Source organism: Pseudoliparis swirei, chromosome 9, assembly GCF_029220125.1.
Source record: "Pseudoliparis swirei isolate HS2019 ecotype Mariana Trench chromosome 9, NWPU_hadal_v1, whole genome shotgun sequence".
Taxonomy (NCBI): domain Eukaryota; kingdom Metazoa; phylum Chordata; class Actinopteri; order Perciformes; family Liparidae; genus Pseudoliparis; species Pseudoliparis swirei.
In genome coordinates this window covers 18,720,531-18,734,744 of record NC_079396.1, presented here as the reverse complement: position 1 = coordinate 18,734,744, position 14,214 = coordinate 18,720,531, and the positions used below count along the sequence as shown (strand labels likewise).

The 14,214-nt window shown below is 42.3% G+C and overlaps 1 protein-coding gene across 6 annotated transcripts in view; it reads right to left on the bottom strand.

Annotated features, from left to right (window-relative positions):
• klhl21 (kelch-like family member 21) overlaps positions 1-13,895 on the bottom strand; it is a 52,622-nt gene extending 38,727 nt beyond the window's left edge. For 2 of the 6 annotated variants that reach the window (XM_056423346.1, XM_056423345.1), the window contains exons 1-3: positions 4,512-4,982; positions 2,831-3,916; positions 40-445 (exon numbers count right to left, since the gene is read on the bottom strand). In XM_056423346.1, coding sequence (XP_056279321.1) covers positions 40-445; positions 2,831-3,857 — 1,433 coding nt within the window. In that variant the 5' untranslated portion in view covers positions 3,858-3,916; positions 4,512-4,982. Of the gene's footprint in view, positions 1-39; positions 446-2,830; positions 3,917-4,092; positions 4,111-4,511; positions 4,983-13,771 lie in introns of those variants that run through there. The other 4 variants (XM_056423343.1, XM_056423342.1, XM_056423341.1 and 1 more) reach the window with 4 other exon arrangements.
• Between the last annotated feature and the right edge of the window lie 319 nt (positions 13,896-14,214).

Genomic DNA, 14,214 nt, shown 5'->3' with positions numbered 1-14,214 from the left:
GATTTAGATTAAGTGTCTAATTGTCACTTTTCTCCTCACCTGATAAAGTACAGGAGGCTTTTGAGGGTTACAGTTTTCGGGGTGAAGGACCAAGTGGGCAGCTGTCCACAGCTGACCACTGCCCAGCGGTTGGCGTCCGGATCATAGCTCTGGATGGTCATGGTCTCCTCCCCAGTCAGAGAGCCGATGGCATACAGGCGCCCGTTGCACGTGGTGGTGGAGCAGTTGTCCATGGCGTGCAGCATGGGTGGTAAGGCCTCCCAGCAGTCCAGAGCGTGGTCGTAGCGCTCGGTGCTGTCCGACGCCACCACGTAGAGCTGACCTTTCATCACGCAAGAGCTGTGGTACTCGCGGGGCTTCAGCATGGGCGCCGCCTCCGTCCACTCGTTGACGCTGGACTTGTAGCGCCACACGCCGTCGTAGAGACGAGAGCCATCGGAGCCACCTGGAGGACACAGACATGGTGTCTCCATGGTTAACATGCATCAAGGATTTCTCTTTGCGTCATGGTGCACGATAACCGCAAATAACAATGTACTGCAAAGGAAAACATCAGATATATTTAAATTAGGGCTGTGAAACGATTAAAAATTTTAATCGGGTTAATCACAGGTTTTTGTGGATTAATCATGATTAATCACATATTACCGATATTCTCGGTATATTTTGTGAGAACATAGAGATTTATGACAAAAGACGGATATATACATTTATACATTCTTCTATACAATGGTGCTGCAACTCAGCAGTTATTTAGCAGTTTTCTTCCATATGGAACATTAATACATCTTCATCCTAAACAGAATGTTTAACCCTCCTGTTACCTTTCGGGTCAATTTGACCCCATTCAATGTTTAATGTCGGTGTTCTTTGGGGTCAATTTGACCCCAGGCTGTTTTTCACTGTGTCAAACATATCAGAAATATCAACTTTTTTATTTATTTAAAGGGCTATTTAGGTAGTCAACAAACAAACATAAAGTACCTCACACTTAAACTTGTGAAACAATATTAATTCTAATAATTTTCTGGAGGTTTTAATTGCTGGGGTCAAATTGACCCCGAGGGTAAAATATGTTCGTAAATGTAAAGGTAACAGGAGGGTTAAACAGAGCATTTTTCTTGTTTGTCAACCATTAACTCCACCATGATACAATCTAAAGGTGGACAGATTGACAAGTGACTTTTTTTGCTCGGTCCCGATGCGCGCACGGAGCTCTGTGGCGCGCCAGACGGAGATCTATAAGTGTTAACGCAACGTGTAGAGACAGAAATGACATGCTGCTGTGGAGATACGATCAACAACAGACGTTTAGTTTAATAAAAGAACAAAGACGTGCTATAGAGAACATGTCAGGGGCGGGCCAATCTCTTTAATGTCATGCGATCTACCGACACTACGCCGCGATCGACTGGCAGGTCGCGATCGACGTGTTGAGACCCTGATCTACAGGAAGTAAAAGTCGTACCAAGGTTTCCGTAGGTGAACCTGCGGAAGGATCATTACCGATGAACAGACCGTCTGCATGAGAGCGGACAGAGTTCAGATTGAAGTGGTGTATTGGAAGCTCATTTTGCAAGTGACTTTTTTTTCGTCCCAACGACCAACAACAGACGGATTGGAAGCTCATTCTGCGCATGCGTTAAGAGTTAATAAAAATAACTAGTTAAACCTGAAATTGGATTAACTGAGTTAACGCGTTATTTTTCACAGCACTAATTTAAATCCTTCAGGAAGTGGGATGAACTGCAACGCTGCCCCAAAATCAAAGATTGTATATTTCAAGCTATGTTGTTGTCCTTAACGTTTGATTGCTTTAACGTCTCATCTCGATGTAAATGTTGATTGCACAATGTAGCAATCTGGTTGTCTTTTAGACAGTGGCACCAACAATACCAACCCTTGGAAACGCTAAGGGGGTTAAATAAAAAAAAGTTTTAAAAAAAGCTTAATGTACCATCTCAACTATTGACTTAGATGTGACACCAGTCATATTACATTAAATCATTTGAGATGACTTGAATCAAAGGTTCTAAAATCAAATCTAAATCTACCTGTCGACATTATGTAACCATCTGCAGGATTGAGCAAACACGGCTAAGTTAGTTTTCTTGCAGGAGATTGGAGCTCTGAAACACGAGGAGGATGAGGATGAGGATGAAAACACTTCTGCTGTCCTGGCAGCACACCATGTCCTGCCTCACACTGCCTTGGTCACACGGGGAGACACAAACCAAAGAGCCGGCGGTTTATTTATACAAGCACAGCCTGACGGCCATTTCATAAGATGGAGCGGGAATGGAAATCTACTGAGTGGAGCGCTCACACCGCAGGGAATGTGATACACACAGCGACTGTAACCACTGCACACCGTCTGTGGTTTGTCCTTCAGTTACAGGAACACCAGATAAAGATGAACTCTGACTTCAAGATGGAGAACATCCTCCTCTGTGCTACATTTATACATAAACATTTTCTATACTCTAGAATACTATATTCATTTTCTCAATGCAAATTCCCATACATTATTGTGACGGCTCTCGGGCCATCACCCGTGGGTTTCGCCCAAAAGCACCAAGGATTACCAGACCGCAACGACGAGCTTCCGTTCGGTAACATATTTTATTTGTATCACACAGCAGACTCACTCTCCTGCTCCACTCTCACCTGAGAGCTTTTATGAGGGCGGCCTCGGCTGCTGACTGATTGCCAATCACCAGCAGCCGAGGCCAAATTGGAGACAGCTGCCACAATTATATTTCTCATGCAAGACCTCAGTATTGTAAAGTGCAAAAAAAAAAAGGTGTTTGAACATCTCGGAATGACTTACCTGTGACATATATATCGTTTCCGAGGGCGGAGATGCTGTATCCTCCTCCGAGGTGGTCCGGAAACTCGGCCAGGTAGCGCCACTGTCCGGTCTGGGGGTTGTAACAGTCCACTGTGACCAGCTCATCGCAGTCCTGGTCGCAGCCCCCGACCACCACCAGGATCTCGGCCAGCCCCGTGGACGGCCGCGGCCGCATCCGGTGGCTGGGTCTGTCGTGGCGGTCGTACTCGCAGGACTGGAAGCTACGAGCCTCGTTGACCATGCGAAGGCAGGTGGGCGACAGGTAGACGAGCGGGTCGCTCTCCACGTGGGCCAACAGGAAGAACCTCCTGACGAAGGGGAGCCGCACCTGCTGCAGGAGCTCGGGCCAGTAGTGCAGCCTCCGCTGGAGGTCGGACTTCACCCAGCACAAGGCTATTTGATAGACGGCCTCCTCCTTGTCGATGCAAAGTTTATCGTCGGACAGAAACTCAAGCAGGCGCTTCCACGGCAACCGGTTAAAGTCTGTCAATTTAGCCAGCTCCATGATGTTTTGGAGGACAAAGCGGCGAGCGCTCGACGCCAGCTCTCGGCAAGCGTAGGCCTCCGCAAAGTCCTGGATCTCCAAGCAGTTGGAGACATCGAGCCGCTGCCCCAGAAAAGCACAGCAGCCCTCCTTGACGGAGGGGAACTGAAACAGATCTGCCGTCTTGAGCAGGACGTCCACATTGTCCTGCGTGATGGTGACCCGTCCCGTGTAGCAGAAATCCACCAGCTGGCCTAAAAGCTCCGCTGACACCTCATGTAGAACGACCCGGTCCATAACGCTCTCCTTTAATGTTCCCGCGAACATCGCTCGAAAGTAGGTGCTGGCAGCGGCCAGCACAGTGCGGTGGCAGTGGAACTCACGGCCCTCGGCACACAGAGTCACGTCGAAAAACTTCCGTTCAGCGCGGAGTTCGTGGATTCCCCGAAGCAGGTTGAAGGCATGGGCCGTGTCGAAGAAAGACAGGGTGGACGGTTGTGTCTGCAAGACTGGCTTTTCCATCTTTTCTCCTCTCTCTGGGTGTCTCAGTATCCGGTGGTTGTGGTCAGAATTGTTTTTGTCTAAGACAGAAATACACCAGAAACAGACGTCAAATTCCAACCCATCGCATGTTACATTATACACACCATGTAGGGCTGCCACTAAAAAGTACTTTCAATCTCAATTATTGCGCTGATTATGTGTCAGTACATACACGTATACATATACACATACATATATATATATATACACATACCATTCCTAAAGTCTTCTTTTTTGACTGAGCAACAATCCAAGACCAAAAGATATTCAGTTTACAACCACATGATATCATGAAAAGTAAAAAAACCTTACAATTGAGGACCTGGAACAAGGGAATTTAGGCTTTTAAAAATAAAATAAAATCCATACACAGTGGCGTTTGAAGGGGAAGGATGACCTTTAAACATTTGTAAAAGGTTTCAGAAAGAAAAAGGAACAAAAGCAAAGAGAATGCCTGATTTGACATTTCCAAAACCTCAACGCCAGATGAAACATTGCAATACATCACAAATTCAGTTAACTCCACTGATAAATTTCGGTTATTTCAGAAACTATACAACTAAACATGCAAGTATTGTAACAGCCCTCTGAATTATTCTCCGAATAAACCCTAAAAACAGTTCTTACTCCTACCTGATGAGCCCCTCTCGGCACGTTTCGTCTATAAAACACGACGGCAGAGCTCAGCACGACTCTGGACTCTCTTGAGAAGATACAGAGCTTGCTTGTGCTCAAGGGCTATAAATAAACCAGCAGTGTCCATTTACAGGCATGGGTTGAAGGGGGGTTTAGGGAGAACACCTAACAAACAGGCTGTGGGCTGATGCTCTGGGGAGAGTGTGAGCACCCCCACTGGTATGTCCATGTGGTCGAAGTGAGTGGCCTTTGAGAGAGGAGCCAGCTGAGCTCAGGCCTCATCACCACCTTCCGGAAAGCAGTACCCCAAAACACAGAGCTCGCTGTCATCGGATTCTGCAGCCAGGTTACCAGAGTAGCCACAGCAGCACAGGCCTGCTCTGATCACAGCCGACAAACAGGAACAGGGACGGTGCGAGTCTCAACACCTATACTTTCATGAATAGTAAAATGTTAAAGTTATACATTTACAGTTGGCTACGAGATCCAGCTGTATTTTAGTTTCCAATGCCAGTTAGTGAATGCTAGACTTTCGCTCACTTTATGATCTGGATAGATCCACAAATTCATTGGAAAGAAAGAAAAAGAAAGTCCCCTTAATGGAATGTGGGGAACGTTTTCTATTCTATTAAATTTCTACAAACCAAAAATAAACTGCTCATGAATGTTGATATCAGAAACATATTTACAGTTGACTACAATATTAAATATAATATAATAGTCAATATGGAGTTACCCGCTTTGTTGCATTTATATTTTTGTCCCGAGATCGGAAATGTCGGACAGAATGTGGATTGTTTTCATTCCCATGCAAATATAGACAATTTAAACATTTTTGTTTTAAGTATCTAATCTTGACCCTGGAGAAGGTGTTAATATATTTCTTCAATCACTCCTGCCTGAAGTGACTTTACTTTGACATCATACGAGTTATTCACTCCAGTGAAATCACCAGGAGAAAAAGAAATAACAGCTGGTACAAAAACAAACACAAGGTGCTACCGAGTCAGTAGGAGCCGACATTAAAGGCATATCTAATTCTCGTGAATACTTTGAGATAGTCATCCCTTCTCAAGATACACAAGTATCTCCTTACAGAGACTTGTTTAAAGGTTGGAATAAAGCCCCCGGTGCTCTGGCCAAATGGACTAAACACACATTCCACATGAGGGTTCAACAATGCACCGGTGCACATAGTGCAGCTCTGTGACGAGCAGACTGCTCTCCTGAAGGGCAGACAGGACCTCTACTCCCAGACCGGCACTGACAAAACACCCAACTTCTGTGGAAGTGATTGTCTTGAAACCTCCGGTCAGGTGTGTGTGGAAGTGCGGCATACAAATTACATGATTTCAGGAAACTCTAACGAGGGAGGTGTCAATCAAGTGCAGCCCTAATTAGGCAAGTGACAACACCTGTGTGGGTGGACTATTGACAAGCTTTAAGGCCACATTTACACATAGCCGGGTATTTACAGAAACGAATATTTCTGCCCCTCCGTTTTCAAAAATAACGTTGTACACACAAGGTCGTTTTCAAAAAAGTTTCTGTTTATATGAACCCGCATAAATACGCCCCCGGGCGCCATCATAACTATGCCAAACCTGTCGTCGGCAGTGTAACGAGAAAGATAAAGACATGCAAACCAATCAGAATTCTCAAAACCAACAACAACTACGAAAAACACGACCAACTTCCTTTTCCTTTAGAGAGTAAATATGGCGCGAGGTTCATTTGTATGGACAGACAGCGAAGTGGAGCTGCTGCTTCGAGTCGCCTTAGATTATAAGGCAATTAAAGCACTCGATAATGTGGATTGGGAATCATGCCAAACTAAATATAGGGATATGTTGGCATTGTTCTTAGAACAGTACCCGTCCGAGACCTCCGAGGAGTATCCTCATGTCAAGGAGGAAATAACTCGGGCGCACCTGACAACGAAAATGAAGGCAGCCAGAGGAAAGCACCGGAATGCAGTCGACACTGGACGTAGGAGCGGCCAAACTAATTGTAAACATAGGACGCTCACATTAATGACGTGAAGCATTTTTAGTCGCATACTGTGACGTTTGACAACCTAAAACTCCGTTTGACTTAGTTCACACGCAAACACAAAAACTGAGTTTTCAGAAATCTCCACTTTGGCCGGAGTTTTTAGATATGATCGTTTTCCGTGATAAAACCTCCGTTTTTGTGTAAATGAAAGGCCAAAACGCATGAAAATATATGCGTTTTCCCATCGTGTAAACGGGGTCTAAGTTGGAGCGGATAATGGCATTTCTTTACATAGACGTCTTGAGCTTTCCTTTACCCAGTTGTGAATATTTCTCACTCCCACTGCCCTCTGTTACAAATACTGAAGAAGTAAAGTAATTTAACTATCACATCTGGTCTTTATCTAATTATGTTAGCCGCTAAAAAAAATATATTTTACAACTAGGGCTGTGAAACGATTAACATTTTTAATCGGATTAATCACAGGTTTTTGTGGATTAATCATGATTAATCACATATTACCGATATTCTCGGTATATTTTGTGAGAACATAGAGATTTATGACAAAAGACGGATATATACATTTATACATTCTTCTATACAATGGTGCTGCAACTCAGCAGTTATTTAGCAGTTTTCTTCCATATGGAACATGAATACATCTTCATCCTAAACAGAATGTTTAACCCTCCTGTTACCTTTCGGGTCAATTTGACCCCATTCAATGTTTAATGTCGGTGTTCTTTGGTGTCAATTTGACCCCAGGCTGTTTTTCACTGTGTCAAACATATCAGAAATATCAACTTTTTTATTTATTTAAAGGGCTATTTAGGTAGTCAACAAACAAACATAAAGTACCTCACACTTAAACTTGGGAAACAATATTAATTCTAATAATTTTCTGGAGGTTTTAATTGCTGGGGTCAAATTGACCCGAGGGTAAAATATGTTAGTAAATGTAAAGGTAACAGGAGGGTTAAACAGAGCATTTTTCTCTTGTTTGTCAACCATTAACTCCACCATGATACAATCTAAAGGTGGACAGATTGACAAGTGACTTTTTTTGCTCGGTCCCGATGCCGGCGCACGGAGCTCTGTGGCGCGCCAGACGGAGATCGATAAGTGTTAACGCAACGCGAAGAGACAGAGATGACATGCTGCTGTGGAGATACGATCAACAACAGACGTTTAGTTTAATAAAAGAACAAAGACGTGCTATAGAGAACATGTCAGGGGGCGGGCCAATCTTTTTAATGTCATGCGATCTACCGACACTACGCCGCGATCGACTGGCAGGTCGCGATCGACGTGTTGAGACCCCTGATCTACAGGAAGTAGAAGTCGTAACAGGTTTCCGGAGGTGAACCTGCGGAAGGATCATTACCGATGAACAGACCGTCTGCATGAGAGCGGACAGAGTTCAGATTGAAGTGGTGTATTGGAAGCTCATTTTGCAAGTGACTTTTTTTTCGTCCCGACGACCAACAACAGACGGATTGGAAGCTCATTCTGCGCATGCGTTAAGAGTTAATAAAAATAACTAGTTAAACCTGAAATTGGATTAACTGAGTTAATGCGTTATTTTTCACAGCACTATTTACAACACATCATCACAAATAGTAAAGCCATGACTCAGCTTTGTACTTTCAAGTCAGAAGTTTTGAGCAACTTAGGATCGGCGTGTTTACTAACCAGATCCAAGAATAGACGACAGACATTTATGTTTTCAAATGAAGGGAGAGAGGGAAGGTGAGTGGGATGGAATTAATAGATGTGTGGAAACAATTTCACTGCTATGACCACCACAGAGAGACCAGTCAGCGTCTCTTTCATCTCGTATTATAACAGAGTTAACAGCCCGCGGTGCAATGCTATTAGTCAGAGGACTTTAGTAGCACCGTGGACAAAACTTTGGAGGGTGGTGTGTTATTTTCTATTGCTTAACATGGTTGATGAGAAGATCTTCATCTATTCCTGTACTTGGGAACCATGTTATTGTATTTGGAGACAGACAAATAATCAGAACTACTGTAAATAGAAACTGACTAAGTGAACCTACTGAGTCAGGGTTGAAACCAGGAATAAGATTCAGACTCTATGACTAGCTATGCTAGCGTAAGCATGATGCTAAGATGCTCAAAATGACATGGTCAGCATGCGAGCACTCGCTAATTAGCACCAAACACAAATCATATCCTAATAGACTGATGGGGAATGTCGTACATTTTATTTTAGCCAGCAGATATTCTGTCCGAAACAAAATTATTTCACAAACTACATTTCAACCTGGTGATGGCGCCAGAGGAAAACTTGAAGGATTGACAAAAACAAACTACAAGTAATGCTTCTGAGGATATCAATGGATGAACCAAATGTTATGGCATCAATAGATGGTAAGGAATTTCACAAAGACTACAGAGGCCATGGCGAAGTAAAGTCAGTAGGATTCTTCCTCCAAAATATGAATATCTGAACCAAACCACAGACCAAGATAGAGAGTAAAAATACAAAAGGGAAACAAAAAACCAAACAATGCAACAATCACAACATCATCTTGTATAAGCAAACTTTGAACACTGCAATCTAGGAAAAAAGTGCTTAATTGTCACTGTCCCACAGCCACATAAAACTATGAGGCTTCAACAAGTACATCATGTTTATGTTTATTCAGGAGCTGTTCTGCGAGTGTGAACAGGGTCAATCAAAAACAGACTCAGTTTTCATGGAAACGTTTGCAGTGTGTTCTGCATCTCTTGGTTTGAATGCTGGCGTTGCCCCTTCCTGGTACCAGCGTGCAATTACCACCAACCACAATTTACATAGAAGCATTCACATTGTTTTGCGTTCTTTTTCATCTCGGTATCGGTCATCGTAACAGGAGAACAGTTATACTGGTTTCAGAATCACCTTGGCTATTCATATTTAATATCTTAGTTTGCGAGTGTCAGGCGGTCTAGTACGTGACAGAATATGAACAGAGGTGCATAACCTGGAGGGCTCTTTTCTGCAACAGTGCTCAGCTGTGCAGTAGGGGCGAGATCCCCCTAGCGACGCTGGCACTCAGTGGCACTTGCCAGTAGTTGCCAGCAGTTGCCAGCAGATGCCACTACTAGTCAAAAAGTGCCACTACTAGTTAAAAAGTGCCACTACTAGTTAAAAAGTGCCAGCAGACGGAGGGTCGGCCGCAGTGACGAGTCTGCGACGATTTAGTGACAAGCTTCACTGAAGTGCCCGGACAGCGGAAGAAATCACTTTCATGATCACAAAATGGAGGAGCTGCGGTTTAGCTAGATAGATAGATAGCTAAAATAGCTAGATACACAGATGGATGTGTGTGTATATATATATATAAAAGACACTAATTAATATATATATATATTAATTAGTGTCTTTTTGTAGACACTTACTGACAATATGCAATAAGATAGTGCTGTACATTACTGCTGTACTATATTTAATATTGTTTTGCTACTACTACGTTTCACTTCGTAATCTATTACACTTATATACCATGATATTGTAACGTCTCGGACGTTATGGCACTGATGACACGGAGACGGGACGATGTTATTAATCCTCCCTTTATTGGGCATCCACCAACACAGACAGTGTGCTCCTCTCAGTTTAGCAGCTCGAACGTCAACAACAACGGTTCCTGTCAACCACCCTTAACTCCCGTTTTCCGACAGGTTAACCCCGCCTCCCCTCTACTCCGCCAATCACAGGCACGCCCCCTCGACCAGCACGCACGGTGCCACACTGTGATTGACAGCCACTTCACAGGGTCGCTACAATATATTACGAAGTGAAACGTAGTAGAAGCAAAACAATATTAAATATAGTACAGCAGTAATGTACAGCACTATCGCATATTGTAAGTAAGTGTCTACAAAAAGACAATATATATATATATACAATATATATATATACATATATTCATCTGTGTATCTAGCTATTTTAGCTAGCTATCTATCTATCTAGCTAAACCGCAGCTCCTCCATTCTGTGATCATGAAAGTGATTTATTCCGCTGTCCGGGCACTTCAGTGGAGCTTGTCACTGAGTCGTCGCAGACTCGTCAATGCGCAGACATGCCTCAGACGCGCCTGGCCGACCCTCCGTCTGCTGGCACTTTTTGACTAGCTGTGGCACCTTTTAACTAGTAGTGGCACTTTTTAACTAGTAGTGGCACTTTTTGACTAGCTGCGGCATCTGCTGGCAACTGCTGGCAAGTGTCACTGAGTGCCAGTGCTTAAACTTTAGACTAACAGTGGCATCTCCTCAAAGGAGAATTTCATGGAGGTATAACAGTATGACATGGTAAACAAATTAATTATATATTTTTTATTATTAAAGAAAGGCGGGTACATTATACATATCATGGTATATAAGTGTTATATATTACGAAGTGAAACGTAGTAGTAGCAAAACAATATTCAATATAGTACAGCAGTATTGTACAGCAATATCGTATTGCATATTGTAAGTAAGTCTAAAAAAATACATTATCTATGCAAGTCTGTGGCACTTGCCACAGACTTGCCACTGAGGTGCCACTGAGGTGCCAGTGAGTTGTCGCTGAGTACTGGCACCGAGCGGCACTTGCCACAGACTTGCCACTGAGGTGCCAGTGAGTTGCCATTGAGGTGCCAGTGAGTTGCCATTGAGTTGTCGGTGCCAGTGATTGCACTCGCCCTCTCTCCAGCTGTGTGTGATGAACACAGCAGCCAGTGGGCTCACCACACTGAGACAGCTGCTCTCACTGTGGTCGGTCCAGGCAGCCACCAGAGGGCACTTCTCCATGAAAAGGCAACCAGACCACACCACACCACCCTCACTCACTCACTCACTCATAGCAGCCCCCCCCCCACCCCCCTCCCGAGGATCCAATCCAAATCACAAATAGACAGCCCTACCCTTCACATAAAAAAAACTGCAAATATGTGAAAACAATGTTTTTCTAAATATTCTTGATTGCTGAGATCCAGGTTGCTCATACAGTTCAGTAACAGCTCAAAACAACAGATTATACTGGATTATAGGCCAGTTTATTAAAATATGTTCTTCTTTCTTCAGATGTGTTTCATTGACGATAAAGTGAGAATTGGTAGATTCCTGTAAAGAATTGTGCATTCTGTTGAATTGTGTAATTTTATGATATTAAATACTAGGATATATATATATATATATGGTGGGTGATATGACCTATATATATATATATATAGGTCATATCACCCACCATAACTCATGCATTTACATTTGATATTGCTTGATATGCAACTACATTTGACAGGGAAATATTGGCAATATTTTACTCCATTGCATTTTTCACAGCGATAGTTACTTAGCAGCATATGATTTTATGATTTTTTGGCACATATGATCAATTTATAAAATATGATGTATTGCTACAGATTAAACAACCCAACACTTACATAAAGTTATTACAATTTAGCGCCACCTTTACGATAAAATCCAAGCAAATTACAATTCTACTTGAATGACAATTTATCAGTAATATACTCTAGAATAATAGTATTTAAATAACATGCTGTATATTGTGAAAATGCATTTTGCATGATGAGTACTTTCACTGTTTTCGCTGCTAATAGTTATGTTCTTTCACTTGAGTAAAATGTTGTATGCAGGACTCTTTACTTGGATGGCCCTGATGAAAATACAAGAGGAGACACGCTGGTCTTACAGTAAATTGTTCTATCTTTATACTACAAGTGTTGCAGGAGTTTTAACCTCGTCAGACATTTTCCATTCCCCATGCACGTTGGAAGAAGGTGAAGTTGTGCCAGAAACCTCTTGGCTTCTACAGGACTTTTACTTGCGATATAATTTTAATACGGCTGAACTGCTCCTTTTAAGTAAAAGCTGTTTTCTCTATGTTCCACTGATGTCTGGCTGAAGTGTCCTTGAATTCAGTGAACCCCTACCAGGTCAAGTAGTACTTTTTATGACTGAGCTCACAGTCCTGCTACTGCTAAGTGAATACAGATGCACATTATCAATTAATCTTGTACTGGGAAAGCAGGACAAAGGAAATATTAGTGCCACCCAGAAGGCTTGTTTCATTATAAAACCACAGGGGATTATTACAAATACTAATGTGCTCATTTGTCTGTCCCTACATTCTTCTAATTCCTGCTCCTGTAACAAGAGTTATACTTAGAGGTTACAATCAGTGGAGGAAGAAGTATTCGGGCCTTTAATATAAACATAGTTAGTTACAAGTAGAGGTCCAGCATTCAATCTCTTCCTTATATAACAGTGCAAAAGTATCATCATAAAAGTATACTTAAAGTGCCAAAATCAGAATATAATATTAGCATGGTTCATTTCAGAATAACATACATCATATTACTGGATAATAAACATAATGTATGTGTTACGGGTGATTAACAAATATACTGCTGGGTATCTTAACTTTAATAGAAAATGTATTCTATTGATTTCGCGTTAGACTTTGTATTCATAATATAAATCTGCAAATTCACTATAGCTAATGAACATATGCGGTAGAGTAAAAAGTACAATATTTCCCCAAAGATTAGCTAGTGGAGTAGAAGTAGAAATACAATAGAAGTACTCGAGTAAAGTAGTTGCACGGACCTCAAACGTGTACTGAAGCACAGTACTTGAGTACATGTAGTAAATAGTAATATACTTAGTTACATCCAACCACTTGTTATAATACACATTTGCATCACTGCTGCAGCCATACAAGTCCACATTATTGAGCACAGCGAGGCCTCAGTCAGAGAAAACAAGTTCTCCTCTCAAAGCCATGTTTGGCCCGAGATAATATTTAAATGCTGCAGGTTCATGCTCGATCATAACTCAGATTTTAAAAAGGCCCAAAGTCCCCCCCCCCCACACACACACACGCGCGCACACACGAAGTGTAAGTAAAAGCTATTTATTATCAACTTCTCGGTATAACTAGGCGTTAATTGACATTTCGCATAACTTGTCGACTTCATTTAAAGACACATGTGTAAGTGCGATATGCGGTAATTTCATTCCTTTAATGAGAGCGTAGTCTCGATGCTAAACATGATCTAGAAGCACTAACATGTCTTCCAATTCACAGCACCAGAACATGAAAGGCACGTTAAGTTAACAAATTGCCCGTAACGTTATTTCCCTGACGAATATAATAAGTTTACGTAACGTTACCGTATTGTCAATCTGTCCTCTGCTTGGAAGAAAGCAAGCGTAAAAAGCATGCTAACTCGGTTTCAGTCGACTTACCGCTATCTGTCCTCTCCTGATGTTAATACATGTGAAGATAATTACGAGTTAATACCGTATAAATCGAGCTGCCTGATGCCGTGAGTCTTGTCGGCCGCCCTGCGCCATGATACCCTCAGCTGGAAAGAAATGTTGCCTTCACGTGGTGTCGGAATTATTGCACTTCGCGCGGCAGACCATCACACGCTCGACAGTCTTTGGTCAGCGATCGAAGTTAAAGTAAACGACAACGACGCACTTGTTGTAAAAGTAGGTTATATTGGGAATTGTAGGTATGTGATAGTAATTTCACTATTTGTTCAGGTTTGAAATAGACTCTGCCGACATATTCATTATTTTACATTTCTCAACGATGTTAAATAAAACACCCAACTATTACTACGACTACTACTACGACTACTACAATAATACAAATATAAATTCAAAAGAAACGATAACAAACA